The following is a 22766-nucleotide window of genomic DNA, read 5'->3' on the forward strand; positions in this document are numbered from 1 at the left end:
AACAGGTTGGAATTTTGAAATGTCACGTGACGTTCCTCTTGATCTTGGCCCTTGTGGCTTGGTCCATTCTCTTCTGCCTCTCTCCCCCCCTCTTCCTTTCTCTCTCTCTCTTTATGTCTCCCTTTGTCTTCCTCTCTTTCTCTCTCTCTCTCTCCCGTGTGTGCGCACCTTTTCTCCCATTCCTTTTCTATTTCTATATTTTAATATTTGGGTTTGTATTGTTATATCTGGTGTATCAGTTATCTCTAAGTCAGGGGTCCCCAACCTTTTATGTACCATGGATCGGTTTGATTCCCATTTTTTTTTCATGTTCCATGTTTCATATGTGTTGTGCATGCATTACTTGAAAAGAACTAGCTCCAGTTAACAGTGAAGGTAACAAACTCTTAAAAATGTGAAAAACGTGAACTTGAAGAAGTGAAAATTGAACAATATGAACTATGAAAATTGAACAACTTGAAGCTACATCTATCAAGTGTGAACATGCTTCACAAAATATGGGAACAAATGGAACTAAATGTGCATTACGAATATAATCAGTGGGAGCCCTGTGCTTGTTTCCCTGCAACAAGAAGGTTCCATCAGGGGGTGATGGAAGACAGTGACAACCTCAGTGTGTTTGAAATGTCCAGTCGATTGCGCAATTTGGTCTTAGTTGCAGTCATTGCAGAAAAACCGGCCTCGCATAGATACGTGGTGGGAAATGGTAGCAACGTTTTCAGCGCTTTTACGGCTATCTCGGGATATTCTGCTTTGGTTTTGATCCAAAAACCCGCCAGAGAGGTTTCCTCATACACACTCTTAAGACCACCGTCATTTGCAATTTCGATCAACTGCTCTTCCTCCTGCGCTGACAAGTTATGACTATTCGGGATATTGACAAATGGGTTGCGGACCCACTCATTGGTTTGCCGTGGATCTTTGGAGGATGGGAAGTAGCCTAACGCTCAAACTCATTTGAAAGCGCAACAAGGTGATCGCGCACCAGCTGCGAGAGAAAGGGCCCTGCCTCAGTCTCTCCCAAAACCCCCACTACTGTTTGGAACATATCAAATACACCCCGTCCCCATTCATCCCCACAAATCAAGCTTGGCTTTAAATGCAGCGACTTTATCTGCCAGTTTAAAGACAGTTGTCATTCTCCCCTGGAGTGACAGGTTGAGGTAATTAAGCAACCCGAATATGCCACACAGGTAAGCGAGTTTTGGCACCTAGTCCTCATCACTAAAATGTGCAGCTGTGACTTTCTTTTTCTGTAAGAAATCTCTGCAGCGGCTCTCGAACACTCTGACCAGTGACCTGCTAAAGATGCTTGTTTTTTGTTGCTCATTCTAGCAGTTTAGCTAACTTTGTGTGACACTACCATTCGCCAAGAACTGATCAAGTGAAGTGAGCTGACCTGAGGCTGCGCAGCGCTGAAGGCAATATGTAAAGTGTTGAAGGTGGGACAGACAGACGTAAGAAAATAGACCTTGCAAAATGCAAACATGCGTGCAATCAAACAACTGCATATAGACCTATGCCATGTAAAAACGTGACATTATTGCGAATTAAATTGAGTTTAGTTTGCATGCATTTTTTTTTAACTCATGTCGTAGGCTACGGCCCGGTTAGGAATGTCCCACGGCCCGGTGGTTGGGGACCGCTGCTCTGAAGTTTCCTTTGTTACCATTTGCTACTTTGTTACTTTACTTTGTTACAGTAGACCATGTGAGTTTACTTGTACAGTACATTCAACTGAAGCGAGATTGATATTGATTACATTGACTATTTAAGGCTTAATGCCTACATAAATTGTTAACTGTCTGTAGTTCTCATAGTGTGCCATGCCATGCTATTCCATAGATGATAAACTAGTTACTTGGTAAGTAAATGGTGATAGAAATTATAAATTAAATGGAGTCAGATTCAGCTACATGCCCACCAAGATTCGTGCACCCTGGTCTTTTTGTGTCCCGGGAATCCTTGACAGAAAAATTACACATGCGGAAAAAAAACAACAAAAAAAATAAAGAAAAAACTCTGACTAAACCTATATGACCGCTTTGCTGGGCGGCGGTCATAATAAAGTATACAAAAGTATAAAAATAATGTGGAAAAAATACTAGATGAATGATGACAAAAGAAGCTTTATAATGCATTGTGATACCTCTAGCTGTTAGGCCTTATAAAATACCAATCCATCAGTGCAGTGACAGCACTACACAGACATGCAGAATAGCAGTCTGGGGCTCATAAATGCACTTATACCCTTTCTGAATCTGTTTAAATCATGTTATGCTTATGATACTGAGGTTAAGTCCTACCCATACTTTAAGGTTTTGCATATGTGTATCTGGGTGCATTTTTAATGTTTAATTAATTTAACAGTACACAGACATCCAGTATAGCATTCAGTATGGGGCTTATGCACTTACCCTTTCTGAATCTGTTTGAAACACTTTATGTATGCTGAGGTTAAGTTTTTCCAATATTTTTTACAATATATTGTGGAATTATTAGACAAGCACTTTTAGGTTTTGCATTTGTGCACAGCAATGTCACTAAAGAGTATAGTTTCAGCAACAAATTCGCCCATAACCGAGCTTTGCATCCGCCCCCTTTGACTATCATATAATTTATCAAAGAATGTCTACTCTTTTCTCATATCCTTAATTCCTCAACGGACACAAACCATGTTGAAAAATCCAAAATATGCCCTACAGCTAAATGAACGTGTGATGCTGAAATGTTGGTAGAATAAAACTTGAAGCATATTGAAGTTCTAAGTGTGCCACAACACTTTTTCTTGACTCAAAATATAAGGAATGTTTAATATGACAGGTGGAGGCACATGTTACCAATTAAAAGCTTGTCAGACCAGTCATGTCTTTCTTTTTCATGCATTTCATAGCATGCAAATCAAATACATACATGTGTCTCCACCTGTCTGTCTTTGAAAAGGCACCATATTGATGATGCTGATAAATGACTCATTCTATTCCAATGGTATTTTCCACATCCTCAGTTAGGAGTGGTTACCTTGTGCAAGTTATTTTTGTTATGCTCTTATTCCATATATTTTATTGTCTAACATTATTTCATATTATTAGAATGCCACCTATTTTCCATAGGTGGAGCACAACAGCCATAATACAATAGGAATGTTTCTCTTCCTCAGCCTGGATTATAGGTATTGATATTAACATCAAGGTGGCTTTTTGCTCCATTGACCTTTCGTATAGTTACTGATTGTTCATTCAAGAATGTAGTTGTGAATGTACAGTAACATTTCTATAAATGAGGTGCCAGGCATAGCAGCAACTGAATGGATCAAAAACAAACAAATAAGATCACATTTCTGCACAGAACAACATAACTACTTAGCAGGCGTTTGACATTCCGAACTATTCAGAGTGTATCATCATTATCATCGTTTATTGGTGCCATTCTATTCAATTTCTTTACAGCACTCTTTACAAGTTCAACAGTTATTCCCTTCTGACAGCAGAGAGCCTTGTTAGCAACTCTACATCTGCATCCAAAACATTGTGATACAAAGCACTACCCACTATTCATATATCAGTAAATCTCAGTAAGTTACTACTTCTAATCCTTCCTTAAGCATTAAAAATAGCAACTAGCATTCTGGAGGAGTCCCTGGTTGCTACTTGAAATACTAAAGGCTTAGCCTATCCACACTGTAAAGATTACAGTAAAAATACGAATTTCATTCTAAAATAAGAATATATCTCAGAGACTTTCCTTGTTGTTGTTACAGGTGTCTGCCTAGTTGTCAAAGGCAATATGCATAATCCTTAAAGGACATTCTTTGAATGTAATATTAGTGAAAAACAACCCAATGTTACATACATTATTTTTGCCCCATTAATGGTCCATTTTCATTACTGTTTCACCTGAATTGGCAAGTGGGGAGCCATCTTCAGCCTTTGGATAGCCTTTTGACATGTTTCTGACAAAAGATCTCATTGCAGCTCCCCCTCCTCCGGCAACTATTCCTGTTGCTGCTCCTATAAGGTTTCCTGGTCCAGAAGCAGCTGCAAATCCAATACTAGCACCAGCAGCTGCACCTCCAAACACTCCTCCCAAAGCTATAGTTGTTTCTCTCAATTTTTCCTGAGCCTCCTTATACATTTCGTTTGTGTAGAATTTCTCCCCATTCTTCTCCTGCATGATAGAAATATTTTCCAGCAGCTCTGTGACCTGAGTCTGGCTATCCCTTTTTTCATTATTAAAGGCATGAGATCCACCCCCACACTTTTTTACTAAGATCCGAAGGTCGTTTTTTATTACATCTCGCACTAATTTTCCCTTGAGCTTATCAGCATGAGTGAACAGCACCATGGTGAACTTTGCCGCTCTTTCACCAAAGTTGTCCTGGATCCACTTGACTGCATTTCTCTCCTCTTCTGTGAATCTCACATCTAATCTGATCACCAGCAGGAAGACATGAGGTCCAGGAACAGACATATCAACACACTTCTCTATCTCACTTTTCAGTTCATCTCTACTCTTTATTTTATCAAATAAGCCTGGTGTGTCAACAACTGTAATATGCCTCCCTGCCACCTTACTATCCTTAATCTGACAGGTTGCAGTCATAGAGTCAGAGGATAATTCTGCTTTGAAGGCCTCCCTCCCCAGGATGGTGTTTCCTGTTGCACTCTTCCCAGCTCCAGTCTGACCAAGGAGCACAATCCTGAGGTCAGCCTTGGTTTTGTCATGGCCCTTCAGGTTGTCATCTGAGAAAGAGTTGAATCAAAACAAAACAAAAGCAAAAACAGCAAAAAGAAAGAAAGTGTTACAAAAATAGATAACTAATTAAGCAATATAGCACGAGTGAGAGTGGGGTTGGTCATGGATATTCCCACGGGTGTTGTTCGGCCGTAACCACGAGGCCGGAGGCCGAGTGGCGCAGGCAACAACAGCCGTGGGAATATCCATGACCAATCCCACGATCACGAGTGCTATATTGCTTTTATACAACAATTCTACAACAAACTAAACTAGATGTACCGCATAGCGGTACAAAATATGACCGCCGCTCAGTCCTGTACATCCGTTCCGCGAAAATAAATCACACTTCAATTTGTCTCCATATTTTACTCCATCCCCCACTCTTGAAACTTTTGTGTATGCTTGTTTGGCATGCCTGAGTGTGTGTGTGCGGCTGCACAGAAAGTAGCCTACTGGTGCTGAAAAGGTGAATAGATTGTAGAATAGCCAAAGAAGATGTAGCATTGTTATAAAACCTTTAAAATCTCTAAACAATCACAAGTAGGGCAGTTCATCACAGTTCATCCATTGCAACTGGATTGATGAAAGGTCACTTACACCTGTAGGCTACATTGTATTTGGGAAAAGCAAAAGGTATCAGCATAATGTTATTTATTTATTTATTTGTTATGTATTTATAAACAAAAACATCTGTCAGTTCCATGCCGTTTTCAACAGCTATCAAAAACAAAGGTCATTTTTGGATGGATGGATTTTTTGTGAATGTTTCTTCTTCTACATAAGATTTGTGTCATCTTTAGTTCATGTAACACTTTATTGTCAATGCACAAATTAAGTAACAGTAGTCTGAAACGTTATTGTTAATGCACAAATTAAGTAACAGTAGCCTAGTCTGAAACAAAATGCTGTTTTACATCTAACCAGTGGTGCAAATAACTGACATGTCCAAATGGGCCTTGATGAAATGCGTCGTTAGACTGTTCATACACATTTTAACGGGCCAAAGTTGAAGAGCTTTTGTCCGTTATTGTTCGCGCAAATATAGGCTGATTCATGTTCCCTTGCATTGTTTAACTGAGGTCCATGGCTAGTCTGGCTTTCATCAGACCAAGCTCAATCTTTTAAGAAATCAAAAAATAAATAGCGGGCAGATCAGGCTGGGTTCACCCAGCCTAGTCCATAGGCACCCGATATTGTTTAATTTTCAGATTGAGATATACACGCTCTGGCTATTCTAAATGCAAAAATGCATCAGGGAGTTATGACAAAACGGTAACTAACAAACTAGATCCTAATAGAAAGCTGTTAGCTTCCCTAAGCTACAGGTAGGATTATAAGGTAGGCCTATTTACAACATAAATTGTCAATAGGCTATGCTGGCGACACAAATAAAATCTCCTTTGGAAACCAATGGCTTACGCCTTACAGTATCAAGCGGACTTAAACGGTCATATCGTGGCGAAAAGTTGTAATAACATTCACGCAGCTCCATGAGTCAAGGAAAGCGCGAATGAAGTAGCCACTTCTAAATGGGACCCACTACACAGTAGCTTAAGGTGTTTTGCTAAAGCAGCCATAATGAAATGAAGGTGTCATTGTTTGGATACTTCACACACACGTGCTTTTTAATTTCACAGACTACAACTACCAAGCTGTAATCAAAGCACATCGATTCCCCTCTCACACCCTGCACGCACTTAAAACAAAATAAACAGGCGTCTCAGTCTCACGCATGTATAGGCAAAACTGTATCAGACCGGTGTAACGTTGGTAAATCTTCCATTGCACAGAATGATTTTGTAGCACGTGCAATAAATGACAGTCGAAAGATACAAACAGTGCTGCTATACATTTGCTTGGTATAACCGCATTTATAGTTTTCTACAAATGCAATCAATCAAATGCCTCCATCACTCAACCAACGCTAACAGTAACATTACCTAGGTCCTTATTGATATTACAAGATTAACGTACCTGCAGTAAAAACCAAGCATGTCCGATAAACATCCTCAGATTTATTTCAGCTTCAAGAAGAAATGGGAATTACACTTCATGTGAACATCGTCCTATCCTTATTAGATGTTCGCTGCGGTAAATTACAGTCCTTGTAGGAAGCGTCCATTGTTTTTTCCAACCCACTTTTAACTTCCAACAAAATTACGTCTCACTGCAACGATGCGCCATCTAGTGGACAAACGACTACTTCTCGCCAATACTGAAAATGCAGCCATGATGATGATGATGAATATTTATTTTGGCTTTCTTTTAATCTTACTGAATTTGTAATTATGTATCGGCCGTTCTAATACCGATAGTATGTGGGTGCCTGTGTGTGTGCATGTGTATATGTGTGCACCGCCATTTACAGGCCAATGAGTGTACAGTCACTAAATGTACACATAACCTAATTTTTTTAGACCCCCCCATGGATGAAATTCTACGAAACTTGGCATACCCCCAGAGAATGCCAGGTCAATCATACACATAAAATTTGGTGCAGTTCTGAACATCTTAACTGAAGATAGGGGCGATTAAAGCAGAATAATATTGCATTTTCATTTTTTACCGGGGGGTGGGGGTGCAAATCACAAATGAAAATGTAAAAGTCTAGTGGGGCTACGTACGAAAAACTGTTTTTTTTTTGCGGTTCAGGGGGCCCAGCACGGGGGGGGGGTTGGTGGTGGTCCCCGGGACGAAATGAAATTTTTCCGTAAAAGTCTAGTGGGGCTACATACCCACCAAATTTCATGTACCCCGGTGGTTCGGTGTCCCGGGTATCAATGACCAAAAATTCAGGGAGTAGATGACGGGAAAAATTCTTGAATTGTGTGCATGTGTGCATGTACAAATTTATGTTTATGTGTGTGGGTGTGTGTGTGTGTGTGTATGTGCGTGCTTGTGTGTTTGCCTGCGTATGTGTGTTTGTGCATGTGCATGCATGCGTACATATGTCTACTGTGTGAGTATGTGTCATACGTATGATTACTGTAAATGTATGTGTGTGTGTGTGTGTATCTGTTTATGCACATGTGTGCACATGGAATGGGTTAACATGACCCCTGGAGGCAAACATACGGAAAAAATTGGTCATCCTAAGCCCTACAGTTCTCAAGATATTCACAGAGAACTGTGTCTGCCCTACCCTCCTTTCGGGGGGTCCAGTCCAGCGGGGGGGGGGGGGGGGGGCTACAGATCAAAACGAAGAATGACGGTTCCATGCTATCCATGTGGGGGTACATGCCCACCAAGTTTTGTGTACCCCGGTCTTTCAGTGTCCCGGGAATCCTTGTTGGTGTACGTCACTAAATGTACACATAAATTATTTTATTGTAAGGCCCCCCATGAACGAAAGTACACAAAACTTGGCATGCATTCGGAGGGTGTCATAATGATCCTACACTTTTAATTTCGTGCAGTTTTGACCTTGTCAGCCAGAGATATTGTGATGAAAACACCTAATTTTTTGCTTTTTAATTTTTAACTAGGTGCCGCTATACATGAAATAAGTGGTAATGGGACGGGTTGACATGCCCCCTTAAGACCAACATACATAAAAAAGGTGGACCTCCTAGGCCCTATGGTTCTCGAGATATTCACAGAAAACTGTCTCCGGCCACCTACAGGCCAGTTGGTGTATACAGTGGGCAGTGCTTCAATTTGGCCAGCTTCACTCGCGGTCCGCGCGTGGGATCACGCGGTATCACGCGACTTTAATTTGTATTTTTCCAGTGAGACGCTGCAACAACCCAAACAACCGGTAGATGGCTCAAGTGAGCAGGGTGTCTCGTAAAAAGAAATGGAGCCTGGAAAACCCTACACAGACTTCACTACAGACTTTAGCAGACTGGTTTAGAAATAATGTAATAGCCAGAAATATGCCTGCTCTGCCCTAATAAAGAAATATTTGGTTAACTGCGAGTGAATCCCGTTTGCAGCCGTAGAGACGCAGGACAAATTAAACATTCTGGTTTTCTCCGAGTGCAACGATGATAGACAGACATCATTTGGACAAAATATAGAGTATTAACCTCCGTTGCTCAGCCAAATGCCTTCCTGTTACGTCCTGTTATCACAGAGTTACAGGCGATAAACGATTTTTGATGGTCACAAGTTTACTTCATTAGGGACTGTTCGTTATTTATTTAAGGGGCTACCGGAGGAGTTTTGGGAGCATTAGTCCAAAAAGACGTGACCCTCCCTCGCCAGCAATACATTTTTCTATGACCCTCCAAAGTGATTATGAAAAAATCAGTGTCAACTTTTTCCGGGTTTGTCGCCTACTGTATTTTAACGTTTTCACATATTTGGCCATAAGCCGTTTATCATAGGCTATCACGAAACCAAACTACAAAGGCGAACACTTTAACAGGGGGAATTAATTGGGCATGAATCATGCTGAACGCTATTTCGCTACCTTAGAATAATAAGGTTCTATCTGCGTTTTGAGTAGGTACAACCGGGACGATTGAAACGGGGACAAATGAAACATTCCGGTTTTCTCCGAGTGCAACGATGATAGACAGTTTGGACAAAACATGGAGCATATTAACCTCCGTTGCTCAGCCAAATGCCTTCCTCTTACGTCCTGGTATCACGGAGTTACAAGCGATAAACGATTTTTGATGGTCAAGTTTACTTCATTAGCGGTTTATTTTTTTGGATTATTAAAGAGTGTTTTTCATTTAAAGGTTTGACTTCGTGCTTATTCAGTAGAGCATTTAGTGCTCTCCCCAATCCCAGACGTTCACAGTGCATGTTTGTTTGTAATGGATGCAACCGCGAGATAGGCTATGCGTTTGACAATGAGTTGTTAACAGAACCAAGACATATAGCCCAGCAGCAATCTAGGGACTGGTCGTTATTTATTGAAGGGGCCACCGGAGGAATTTTGAGTGCTTCAGTTGGAAGTTGCATGACCCTCTCTTGTCTGCTAGAAATTGTTCAATGACCCTCCGACAGAATTGTTAAAAAAGACATGACCCTCCCCTGCCAATTGTCTTCCGCCCGCGCCACAGCCACACACTTTGTGATAACGTTCTTAAATCAATCTTTCCCGTGAGCTTGCATGCTACCAGTCCTTCCTTTTCAAATGTGTTGCGCCTGTTTGCACAATTTCACAAATAATCATATGTGATTAATAGTATGACAAAAAAATCCCTGTGCACGGGGACCGAAACAATGCATGCCAACTTTTTCCGTGTTTATCACGTATTTTAACTTTCCCCGCTGTCTTGCCGTTTTAATGTTTTCCCGTAGAATATCCCATATTTTAATACTCTCATAACAGCCCTGCCATCGGGCCTGTCTCTGTGTTGCCCTGTTGCTACCCCTTGCCCTTCCAACGAAACAGATGTCTTCAAATCATCGTTTTCCTTGCTTGAAGGCGAACTTAGAGTGATGTTAACCTATTTAAGTTTAACGGCGCGATTGCCGTGAGAGCACGATTCATTGGCGCTTGCATGTTCGGCCTTATGTCTACGTGCGCACCTGAGGCTACTCAGCTGCAAGAGAAATAATTTCCCCTATTTGTATGTTCACTGCAGGTTGGCCTACCATAACTTACCAACTCTGCACTGTAGACTGGCTATTTATATTTTTCTGTGAAATAAGCAAATGTATTTGTTCAACTTTATGAAGCAGAATTACGCATAGGGTACTTGGAACATAATACATTTGACAAAGGACAGATGAATGTTGCTAGTGACAAAATATTAACTTTCAGTGTTTTACGATGTCTTTGTCATGGGGAAGTGTTTTTCCCCATGCATTTATTCTAGGTTACTGTCAGTGACTGCCGTGAGAGAAGCGGGTTCTGTGTTTCGTTCATGTCAGTGACTGACGCGAGAGAAGCGGGGGTCTGTGTTGTGTTGTGTTGCGTTGCGTTAATTTATTTTCATTGGGCATACCGTGCCGTGCCGTCCACAGCTCTTCAGTTCTGACAAAGCCAAAATTACTCCTTTTGAAACAATGAGTGCAGGAAGCGCGTTTGTATGGTTATATTGCTTGACGGGGGGGGGGGGGGGGGGGGGGTCCCAAGCAGCTTTCAGCCATAAGGCTACTTTGAGAACATTTCAATTCACCCGACACTAATATTCAAAATGTTGAAAACTATTTCGGCATAGCCTATAAAGCAGTTTAATTAAATGGAATGTTAGTTGTAAACAAACGAGCTACTTGGTGAGGCTTGGCCTCACAGATGCGCTCGTGCCTTAGATGGCAGGAAAAATCTTCACGATAGGCCTATTAACTAACCACCCGATTCACGTTGGCTGGGGGGAATGGGGGCCATCAGACAATTGTGCCCAGTTAATCCGGCCCTTCCCCCAAAAAATCACACCTTCCCACCTCTGACAGCTTAAAGGAAGTCAAGATGACTCCTTACTCACAGACCTATTCACAAACTTGCGGTTTTGAAATCCTATGCAGCTACAGGAGCTTCCAATCGCGAGGAAGCAATTTTGCATTGTAGGCATAACTAACATGCAATAACGCCGCCAACAACAACCAAAACTAGGCTAATCATTGTCAACATGTAAATTAAATGTAACATTAGTGTGAATCAAATTAAAATGTTCTCTTTTGCAAACGTAGGCATAGTAACAGAATAATTTAATAATGTTACAAAGATACTACATCAATCCGTATGTTTCATTGGGCTACTAGGCTATTTGTTTTGCCTTGATTCATTTAGGCTAGGCCTTTTTATTCAGGGGCCGTATTCACAAATAATTTTAAGGCTAAAAGTAGCTCCTAACTGGCGAATTTAGGAGCAACTCCTAAAAATAATGGGCGTGTCACTCCTAACTTCAGGACTCCTAATTTTTTCACAAAAAGTAATTCACGAAGCATTTTAGACCTAAATGTAGCACCTAAGTCTGGGACAGCTTAAGTCGAGAGGACTCCTAACTCACTAAGACCTATTCATAAACAGCTTTTTTGTGGCATTTTACGTTGCAATGTTTTGAAATAGCCTATGCGCAACAGGAGCTTCCAATCGCAAGGGAACAATTTTGCATTCATAAAAGGGATGCAATAACGCCACCAACAACAACCAAAACTACTCATTGTTAACATGTAAATGAAATGTAACGTTTCATTGTGAATCAAATTAAAATGTTCTCCTCTTTGCAAACGTAGCCTAGGGATATGGTGACAGATTCATTTAATAATGTTGCAAAGGTAGGCTACTGCATCAATCCATAGGCCCATGTTTCATTAGGCTACTAAGCTATTTGTTTTGCCTTACTCTTTATTCATTTAGGCTAGGCCTTTTTATTCAGTTATTAATCATCTTCCGTCCTTCGCACTACTTGTGTAGCGCACGCATTCTCCGACCTGTCACCTGTCAGTCATCATCGGAAGAGAGGTGTTTGGAATTCCCGCGTTACAATCGTCAGCCAATCAAGGTGGTCACTTCAGTCAAGCTCGTGCATGAGTAATGACGTCACCCATAGCCACGAAGACTCACTCCTAGTTTAGGAGTTGTCTGAAAGGCTTTGTGAATAACTTTTAAGAGAAAACTCCAATCTAAAATCTTTAAGTGCGATTTAGGAGTAGCCTACTCCTAGTAGTAAGATAAAAGCCTTTGTGAATAGCCTACGACACCAGTTATTCATCATCTTCCGTCCTTGTGTAGCGCACGCATTCTGAGACCTGTCACTCATCATCGTAAGGGAGGTGTTTGGAATCATGCCCGCGTTACAATCATCAGCCAATCAGCCAATCAAGGTGGTCTCGCTTGCCCATTTACCCAAATTAATGGTCGAATATTACTGATGATCATTGTTATTTAAGAACATGCAGTGTGCGTAGGGTACCAAAACATCTTGCTCGTAAAAAAGCATCATAACGCACATTCTGGCGGGTCTGTTATTTACTGTAGGCTGCGCAAACCACATGCCTTTATTTTGGGCAAGCCTGCATTAATTCATTCATTCAACCTTTATTTATTCTCGGAGGGTCATTGAGGGAAGCCCTCATTTTCAATGAAGCCGAAATTACAGAAGCGAAGCAAAGCGCTCCACAAACAAGACAACATTCGAGGCCTTCTGTTGAAGAATTTTATATAAAGCCTGCGCTGACAGTAATCCTCCTGCCCCTGATAGGCCTACCACAGCTGTGGATAGTGTGGAGTGTTCAAGTAATAAAACAATCCAATGTGTGTCTCAATTGTCCCCCGCTGACCACCTCACACATTTCTCTAGATTTTGCAACGAACTTACATGACACAATGCCATAAAATATGCCAGTTTTAGGACACAGAATAATGTTTGTAATGATACCAGGTAGGCCAGGTATTGTCGAAGGTGCATGGTGAAGTGAAATTCTTACTTTGGAAAACAAACATTTGCCGATATCATCGCCGATCATCAGAATATTACAGATTCTGTGTTCTGGACTGTAGGTAACTTGTTAAGCCAGTGGTTCTCAAACTTTTATTTCATTCCCCACTTTGATCAAGGGGCATGACTGATGATAGTGGAGATAACGTGTTATCCCGAGGCTTTTGCAAGTAAGCATCTTCGACGGTAGTCTATTAAAAATATAAGTTTTCGATGTCCCAAACGGAGAGCCATACTTTATTGTTTTTAACGATCTCTATGTTACTCACAAAAATGTAGGCATGGGGACATGATGAAGTAGGTTATCCAACTGTCGTGTGTTAAATTATTGTGATTACGAGCCAGTGGTTTTCAAACATTATGCGTGACTCGGACATCTAACTAAATGCAACAGGCTCATATCGTCCTCGCATTCGCAAAATGAGGACCAGTGTTTTGTCAAATTGCAAATAGCTATTCGTTTTAACTATTTTTTTACAAAAAGCACTTCATACTATCTTAATCTTGGAATATGGGGAGGGAAGTGGCGCGTCCGCAGTCAGCCAAATATGAATGTAATTCTGCGGCATAAAGCAGATGTAATTGTTTATTGTACAGAAAAATAAAAATGACATGTCAAGCAGTCAATTGACTACATTGCAGTCAAGAAGTAGGCCAAATTAATTTACGAAACCAAAACGTGGGTCATAGTTGTCTAAGCCTCTATTGCGTAGCCTGTTAAAAACGTAGCCAGATAGTATTAAATCGGCAACAACATTGTTTTCTGCAGAAGCCTACCCAAGGCTACAGATTAATTCTGAACAGTTATTTCTCTACTGGCTCAATTATCACACCACTGTTTTGATTTGCGTAGTTGCGTTAACCCCAACACTGACAATAATGTAGACAGCAAATTTCGATTTTCGTGTAGTCAAGCCTTAAGCCATACCCAAGTAGCCTAAATCGAGGTAATGTTTAATTATGCCTGATTTATTTTGTTATTGAATTCGTAGGCTGGGATTACTCTCGGCAACAATTATGTAAGGGACGGCAGGCAGAGCGATGTACAGTGGCAGAGCGACGCACAGTGGCTGAAAGTGGTACTAAAGCTTCACGCAGCTTCACGCCGCGTAATGCGCGAATGAAGTGGTCATTTGAAAGCGATGCCCACTGTAGTAACATAAATTAATTTATTGTGTGGCCCCCCATGAACGGAATTCCACAAAACTTGGCGTGCATACAGAGGGTGTCATAATGATCCTACACTTCCAATTGTGTGCAGTTTTGACTATGTTAGGTCACAGATACCTTCAATTACAACACCTCATTTTTACTTTTTTGTGTTTAACTAGGTGGCGCTATACATGAAATGAGTGGTTATGGAATGGGTTGACATGGCCCCTTGAGATCAACATACAAAAAGAAAATGGTCCTCCTAAACCCTACGGTTTTCGAGATATTCACAGAAAACTGTGTCTGCCCTACCCTCCTTTTCGGGGGGTCCAGTCCAGCAGGGGGGCTACAGATCAAAACGAAAAACGATGGTTCCATGCTATCCATGTGGGGTTACATGCCCACCAAGTTTCGTGTACCCCGGTCTTTCAGTGTCCCGGGAATCATTGACGGAAATTTGGGCATGCGAAAAAAAAAAAAAAAATCTGACTAAACCTATATGACCGCCGCTTCGCTGCGCGGCGGTCATAATAATCTGAAAACACCCCATTATTGTTTAAAAATGTTAATTTCGACATCGTTCTTACGCATCAAAAAATAGTTCCCTTTTCAATAGACAGCATCTTGGTTGCTAGGTAACCAACATTCCAGATCCCTCGTTACGGGTCTTGGTGGTTTCATGTCTTCTTGAAAGAAATGTTGAAAGTCGGGCTGAAATCACATTCATATCTAGGTTTGCTGAATGCATGTTACAAGGACAATGGGCCATGTCATGTAAGGGACATGGTACTGCAAAAAAACGGAAACATTGTCTACATTGCAGAACCACTCAACTTTATTAATTCATGGTGAATAAATGTTATATTACTGTGCACAGCCTGACGTGACGATGCTAGCACGTTAGCAGCGGTTAGCTAATTATGCTAACGTTAGTCTTCTCCAAGTGACAATCATATTATACACAATGCTGGCAATGCTAAGAACAATTAGCATCCTCGTTTATCTTACTTACATCGAGTTGACTGTGTGGCTTAATCCACAGATGTGGTGAAGCACTGTTTGGTTATGGTTTGCTAAGGAGTAACCCATTGCTTGAAATAGTGGAGAGCTGGGATGAGAACATTGTGTCAAATCTTCGCATTGTATCGCGGAGTGATTTATTATTAGCTGTGCAAAGTCTGAGTTGAAATGTCCAGGGATATTCCAACTCATGGAACGTCTCTCGGCCAATCAGAAACAAATAAATAATTCCATAGAACCCAATTGTTGTATAAATTATGATAAACTTTGCTTTTAAATGATAGGAGTTAGTACTTCATATAGAGTCAGAAGTATTGTTTTACATTTATCTTCCAAATTAATCAAATGTGTCAGCTCAACAATGAAACCTGATCTATCAGAATCACTGAAGTATCATTGATATGAAGGTTGCCATACTACAATTTGGCAAATGGTATTTTTTATGGTACTCTCAACATAAACATTATTATAACTCTGGGATATTGTTTAGTTATGCACCAACCTGAATGTTGTAATGCCATTGTATTTCAGATCAATAGTCCCTCATGCAGCTTTGTTATTTTCTGGAAAAGAAGTTAACCATCTGTAAACATTCTGTATGAAACAGGTTGTGCTATATGATATTTAATTTATCCATATAATCATTAAGATTATTTATTTTAATGATAATAATTTAGACATTTAATTTTACCCTACTTACAGGAGTGTGTCCTCACCAAATGGCACTTATGACCGCACTGTTCTTTCTGTAATAATTACATTTGTATGGTTAGTGATTTGCCTCACAGGCGTGTCTTGTTTAATCCAATAGAGTGGCGAGCTGCTGACACTATCCCTTTCCCTCTCCTTTGCACTTAGTCTACCCGTTTAACCTGTACACTCAAATAATGAATAAAGAACCATCAAAACAAAATATCAGACTTACATTTGTTTTAAATAAGCTCTGGAAAAAGGAGACCACTGCACATTTTTCTGATGTCATCCTATGGTTGCCGAGAGACATTCGAATGAGTTGACAGTCATATTCAAATTTGCATTCGTCTCTTAATTTTGAATATGGCCGTCAACTCATTTAAATGTCATTCAGCAACCATAGAATGACCACAAAAAGTGGTCTATGTTTTTTTTGTTTGTTACAGAGCTCTATATGTATACAATACTGGCAAGAGTTTGGGGTCACCTAGAAATTACCAATTTACCAAAAAAAAAAAACATTTTTTTGTTTTTGTTTTTTTAATCAGGGCAGTAATTTTCAAATTACATTACTGTATGTGCCCACACAATTGTAAGCGGTTTGTTGTAGAAAGAAATGGCTGATCTTTAATGCAATATCTACATTACCCATTATCAGCAACCATTCATCTAATGTTCCAAAGGCATATTCTGCTTACTAATCTGATATCATTTTAAAAGTTAGCAATTATGTAAGAACATAATGTAATCTGTAATCTGCCGGGCCAATCAGTAATGAAAGGGCATGATGCTAGTATTGGAATCAAAATTGGTTGTGGTAAATGGCAGTAGTAACATTTGTAAAACATTGTATTCACAGCAAAAGTAGGCCTAAATACATTATTTCCTGACTGCCGATGCAGTTTATTATCAGTTTGTGAAGGTAAGGCAACGTAGGAACTAACATTAGGAATCCCTGATCAATGTAATGGAAGCCATTGGCCCAGCCTAATCAAGGTTAACACAAAGTTAATGCAAAGTCTATGCCTGCTGGGATGATGAAAAGTTTGAAATGTTTCCCAGTCGTAAGAGGCCAGACTCTGCACAAAGACTCTGGGAACCACACTATATTCACATCACACCGAGATAATAACATAGTCATTAACTTTAAAGGCTTTTCCTTCCAAAATATGATGTACTATCAGATATTGTATTTCAAATAATAATTGAATAAAAACATATTTATTCCTATATCTCTTAGGCACCCTAGGACTGATTACCCATTATGGACGAAACTCACAACGTAGAAAAACAAGTTAACAGAGGACCAAAAAAAAAGGTTTCGGCCTATCCTGATCAGTGACATTTTCATGACATACTCTTCAATGCCAAAACACCTCCACCTCCCTTTCTAAAAAGAGGAGCGGTTTATAGGAAACTGACATTATGTCATGACTCATGATTGTTGAATGCCATTCTGTTTCTATAAACGTCCCCGCAGCCGTCTTTCCTTGGTTGACTCTGAAAGCACTATGCTGGAGTTTCTAAAATAAATTGAATGGGTTACATATGGGTTGTGGGATAATATTTTTAGCAAAACTAGACAGCCAGAGGGCTAAGATCAATCTAATTAATTGCATAATTACTTAATTAATCAAAATCAATTTTGTGCATCAATTTTTGCTATGAATGTATTTTAAAAATATTTCCTTTCAAATAAACTTTGGCAAATGAGTAAATCAATAAATAACAATATTATAGACTTTAAAGGTGAACCGCTCAATGTTGGGCGCAAGCATCAGCGTAGTGTCTGGTGTGAGTTTTGAACATGGTTAATGCAAATGACTGAAGTTTCCACTCACTGTCAATGACGGGTGGAGTAGGTTATAAAATAGTCCTTTGTGTTGCCATTGAAAGCTCTGTGCCAAAGGGGATGTAAGTTGAAAAAGTCCTTATTTTCATACAGGTTAATACAGGTTTAACAGGTCAGATATTAACATCAGTCCAAAGGAAAGTTATGAGAAACTTACAGTGATATCAGATTACAGGGTGAGCGGAACACCCATTAGGTGTGTACCTACATTAGAACATTTGTTTGGGGGAATTGAACAAGACAGAGAATCCATAACCAGGCAAGAATATTTTCATAATCACAATTTGATGAGGAGCACTACATCTGGGTAAGTACTAAAATAATAACATCTAATTAATTACATTCTAAAAAAGCCTTCATAGTATGAGAATGTAACTAGACATACACACATATGGCTATTCTGACAATACATTCCACATTGTTGAAACAGGGGTATAGATGTATTTCAGTGGCAATTTACTGTTTTACATGCAATGTTTCAAATACAGATGTTTGTTTTCTGAAGAGAGTATTTAATCTTTAATTGATATCACAAAAAAGTATGTAGAACCAGGGTTGTAAAAATAGAGTGGCCCGGTGCCTGGAACGCCAGGGTGTGTGTGTCTGTGTGCGTGTGTGTGGTAGGGGGGTTATTGTTGAAGGGGTGGCGGGATACGTGTCTCCCTCAACTTTCAAAAGGTGGTGTTTGTCCCCCCCAACATTTGTCATCTAAACAATCAACAAATACCAGCAACAGAGACAAATCAGCTTTACTATTGACTAACAAGCCAAGACAGCCAGAACCAAAAAACGAGGTAGCAAAGGAAAGCAGATAGGAAATACTGAAACAAATGTACAATAAGCACATCGTTTTCATGCGCAGGGAGAGAGCTCATGCACAGATCTTATGATTGTTAGTTTCTGGTGGTTGCTAATTACTGAAAGAGTTATGGTTATGGATATAATGAACATTCTGAAAACGAAAGGAACTGCAGTAAGACAGTGCAGGCTACTCGGAAGGCACAGCAAGGAAACATCAATACCATGCGCTTTTTAGAGTAATCTGCCCGGCCCCAAAATGCCACCGGCCCAACGGAAATTCGGGAAGTCTCTCGATCACCATCGATCAAGGCAATGAGGAGCAGAGGGGTATTCCATCAACCTTGCTAATGAAGGCGGCGCTTAACCGAAATTGCCTGGCTTGGACTAGGGTAGACTTTCACTTGGGGCTGAAGCCGTTCCATTAACTCAAGGTATGCCGGCCTTACATTGTATGATTTTCATGCGATTTCACAGTCGGCGATTAAATTTCCAAAGTCTGACAGAAATCATAGGAGTTGTAGGCTACTAGAGTCGTGGCGCGTTCAGTCAACTAGATTGTTTAGTGTAAGGTGCCAATCTTATTATGACCGCCGCGCAGCAAAGCGGCGGTCATTTAGGTTTAGTCAGATTTTTTCTTTTTTTTTCTTTTTCGCATCAAATTCAAATTTCAAAGTTCAAATTTCCGTCAAGGATTCCCAGGACACTGTAAGACCGGGGTACACGAAACTTGGTGGGCATGTAACCCCACATGGATAGCATGGAACCATCGCTTTTCGTTTTGATCTGTAGCCCCCCGCTGGACTGGACCCCCCGAAAGGAGGGTAGGGCAGACACAGTTTTCTGTGAATATCTTGAGAACCGCAGGGCCTAGGATGACCAATTTTTTGCATATGTTTGCCTGCAGGGGTCATGTAAACCTATTCCATGTGCACACATGTGCATAAACAGATACACACGCACACACATACATTCACAGTAATCATACGTATGACACATACTCACACAGTAGACATATGTACGCATGCATGCACATGCACAAACACACATACGCAGGCAAACACACAAGCACGCACACACACACACACCCACACACCCACACACATAAACATAAACATGTACACGCACACATGCACACAATTCAAGAATTTCTCAGAATTATGAACAGGCAAGATGGGGGTGGGGTTGTATAAAATGTATATTACATGTGAAATCTTGAACTAATCATGTTTTGGTAGTTGTTGTCTAGCAGATACCAGTGAGAATTGAGTGTGCATAATGCAATACAGTGAGACAGTTAAGAATCATATATGCCTTTCAGCGTGACTTATTTTTGTGGAAAACATGTGCTGGACTGGGCGGCGGTCATATTTTGTACCGCTCTGCGGTACATCTAGTTATTGCAAGTCTTGTAGTCGTTGCTCATGCAAATAGTGACGTGAACAATATAAAAACCAATAGTGACCCCTCTCCAACACAAAACAGGAAGGGGCAGCTGTAGCCTATATGGTTTGTTATTTTGTTTCTTATACATTATTTGTGTATTCCACGTGACAAAACAGGGGCCGGTTCCCCAAAACGTTCTTATCGCTAAGTAGTTCTTAACCTTTTCCTTAACCTCTCTCTTAAGATTATGGCACGATTCCCGACACGTTTGTACGCTAAGTATATCTTGTGTAAGTCACACTTTCGTAAGGTTGGTCTGGACCATTCGTAAGCTCCCTCTTAGCGTTGTTTGAGCTCTCAAGACGCTAGTCGCCGCCACTGTGCAGCAGTCTTTAGAAATCAGCGCAGCGCAGTACAAGTCAAACTATGGTACAGTATGTTGATGATGTTGTGGCTCAACGATGATTTTATGTTATGGACATTTTAAGAATAATAATAAAATATGTTTGCAATGGGTGCAGGGCAGGCCTATTTATGTAGTTTAGGCTACTTTATTTGGTATCAGAACTATTATGGTGGTAATTAGCCTAGGCTATTTCGTAATGTCATTAAAGCGTTCAAATTGGCAATCACTTTTGATAATTAAAAGCTGGTAAAGAATTTGCCTCTAAATGGCTAATATCTATCAATGGGTAAGCATGGTGGTGTCCAGTAAGCGACCAACTAGGCATATGGCAGTGATCCAACGTGTATTGAATCAAAAACGGTGCCGGCCGCGGAGCCGTGTAGTCCATGTCGCTCCATACAGTAGCTCTTTTTTGTTGCTGTTGCACAAGTTATTCCGAAAGCTGGAAAACAGTGTCACCTTGTGCAAGCTCACCTCGTCCAGCAAATTTTGCAGCCAGAATGGCCACTTCCTCGTTATCTCCGAGGATGTAAGGCAATTTTGTCTCATTTGTCCAGGTTCGAAACTCAGGGAGGATTGAATTTAATTTATTGAATGCCAATGTTCGTATTTCCTTATATTTCGGGCAATCTGTCAAGAAGTGGAGCTCTGTCTCCACAGTGCCCAGGCTGCAGTGCGAGCACAGCCTCTCCTCTCTGGGCAGCCAGGTTTGCCTGTATCTGCAATTTTCAATAGAGAGACTGAGTCTGTACATTGAGTCTGTACATTGCCATAGTTTTCCTGAGATTTGGGTCTAAAAGTGTACTCAGGTAAGTAGCCATTTTGTAGTCATGTTTTAGGGCAAAATAACATTGTAATTTAAATTGTGTTTTGGTGACTTCTCTCCGATAGATGTCATTTTCCTTTCTTAGTGTTTGTAATTTGGTTGGGTCAAATTTGTCTTGCTACTGTAACATTGTACTGGGCCTCAGTGATGTGGGATGGTGTGAGGTCACTGAGTCTCCAGTTGGCTAAGTGGGCTCCTTCCCCGGTTTTGCTCTTGGCTTTTCAGAGCCAGCTGGTGGAGTGAGTCGAGAATGCTCATTTTAATGCATTGCCAGAACTTAACGGCTCTTTGTTGAATGTTAATAATTAGGGGGTATTGGCCTAATTCTGCCCTGCATGCATGTTCGACATCTTCCTCGGCATCCGGAGGACACCTTTGCAGAACTCTGCATGCAGGACTTCGGTTGGATGTTTATCCCAGTTTGAGAACTCATACTCCAAATCCCACACCTCACAGCCATATAGTGCAATGGCTCAATTACAGTTTTAAATATCTTAATCCAAATTCTAATTGATAGCTCTAATCTAATCGATCTTTTGATGGCATGTAATGGTGTTTTTGCCTTGTCTTTAAGTTCCTTCATAGCCAAGCCAAAGTGCCCTGTTGTAATGAGGGTTATGCCTAAGTAGGTATAGTCTGATCAACTTTGCTGTTGCCTATTCATACTGCAAAGTAGCCTATGAATTGACCATTTCAAGAGACTTCCATTATCAGCATCATAGTTGTTCCCACAAGGCTTCCATTTTAACAGTCCATATGTAAGGGATAACGGCTGCCAAGGTGTCCTGTTATACGGAATTAATGGACAAGGGCGAGGGGCAAAAAACTACCCTAGGGGAGTTGCCTCCGCCCGAGTCCATTAATTCCGTATAACTGGACACACCTCGAAGGCCGTTATCCCGCTTATCACCCGGTTGCCACTGTAAAGCAAAGGAAACACGCGGCTCCGTTTAAAAAGAAGCTCAAGTTCAGCTTGTTGTACAGCTTCCATTGGCCCTATAACAGCGATAGCATGGACAGTTAGCTTGTTTACAGTTGATTCCATTGTTGTGAAGCCTGCCTCCAGGCTCAACCGTCGTCCTACTATCGTTGTTATAGTTACAATTCATAAGCATTGATATGGAACGGCGATTAAACTTTTTTTACCAGATCTACTTCATAGGTGTCCCGTTATTCAGAATTAAAAGCCACCCCGCCAGCCAATCAGAAAAGAGTATTTCTTCTCTCTGGGTGATAAGTTATCTTAATGAAGCGGAAGTAGATTGTGAACAAAATAGAACGTTCAAGCATTGTTTTTGTTTTTCTTGTTAACCCCAGAGCCATATAAAGGTAACCCTTAGGAGTACCGGAATGTTGGGAAATGAACGTTCTAAAGAATATCTGGGTTCATTGAATTCAACATAGAATTGTAAAACCTTCAATTGTTGCGGAACTTAGAATGTTCATTTTTTTTGGTATCAGAACTAATATGGTGGTAATTAGCCTAGGCTATTTCATAATGTCATTAAAGCGTTCAAATAGAGTCCCGAAGAGTGACGTAGCGTTTCCATGGCG

The 22766-nt window shown here is 40.6% G+C and overlaps 1 protein-coding gene across 1 annotated transcript in view; it reads right to left on the reverse strand.

The window, feature by feature from the left end:
* The window catches only part of LOC121718480 (GTPase IMAP family member 7-like), a 34680-nt gene that overhangs the window by 3212 nt on the left and 8702 nt on the right, over window positions 1–22766 (reverse strand). Inside the window, exons 2-5 of the mRNA XM_042103491.1 lie at window positions 15952–15997; window positions 15754–15814; window positions 4103–4742; window positions 27–153 (exon numbers count right to left, since the gene is read on the reverse strand). Of these exons, the coding sequence (XP_041959425.1) occupies window positions 27–153; window positions 4103–4742; window positions 15754–15772 (786 nt within the window). The 5' untranslated portion in view covers window positions 15773–15814; window positions 15952–15997. The remainder of the gene's footprint in view (window positions 1–26; window positions 154–4102; window positions 4743–15753; window positions 15815–15951; window positions 15998–22766) is intronic.

Source organism: Alosa sapidissima, chromosome 9, assembly GCF_018492685.1.
Source record: "Alosa sapidissima isolate fAloSap1 chromosome 9, fAloSap1.pri, whole genome shotgun sequence".
Lineage (NCBI taxonomy): Eukaryota > Metazoa > Chordata > Actinopteri > Clupeiformes > Clupeidae > Alosa > Alosa sapidissima.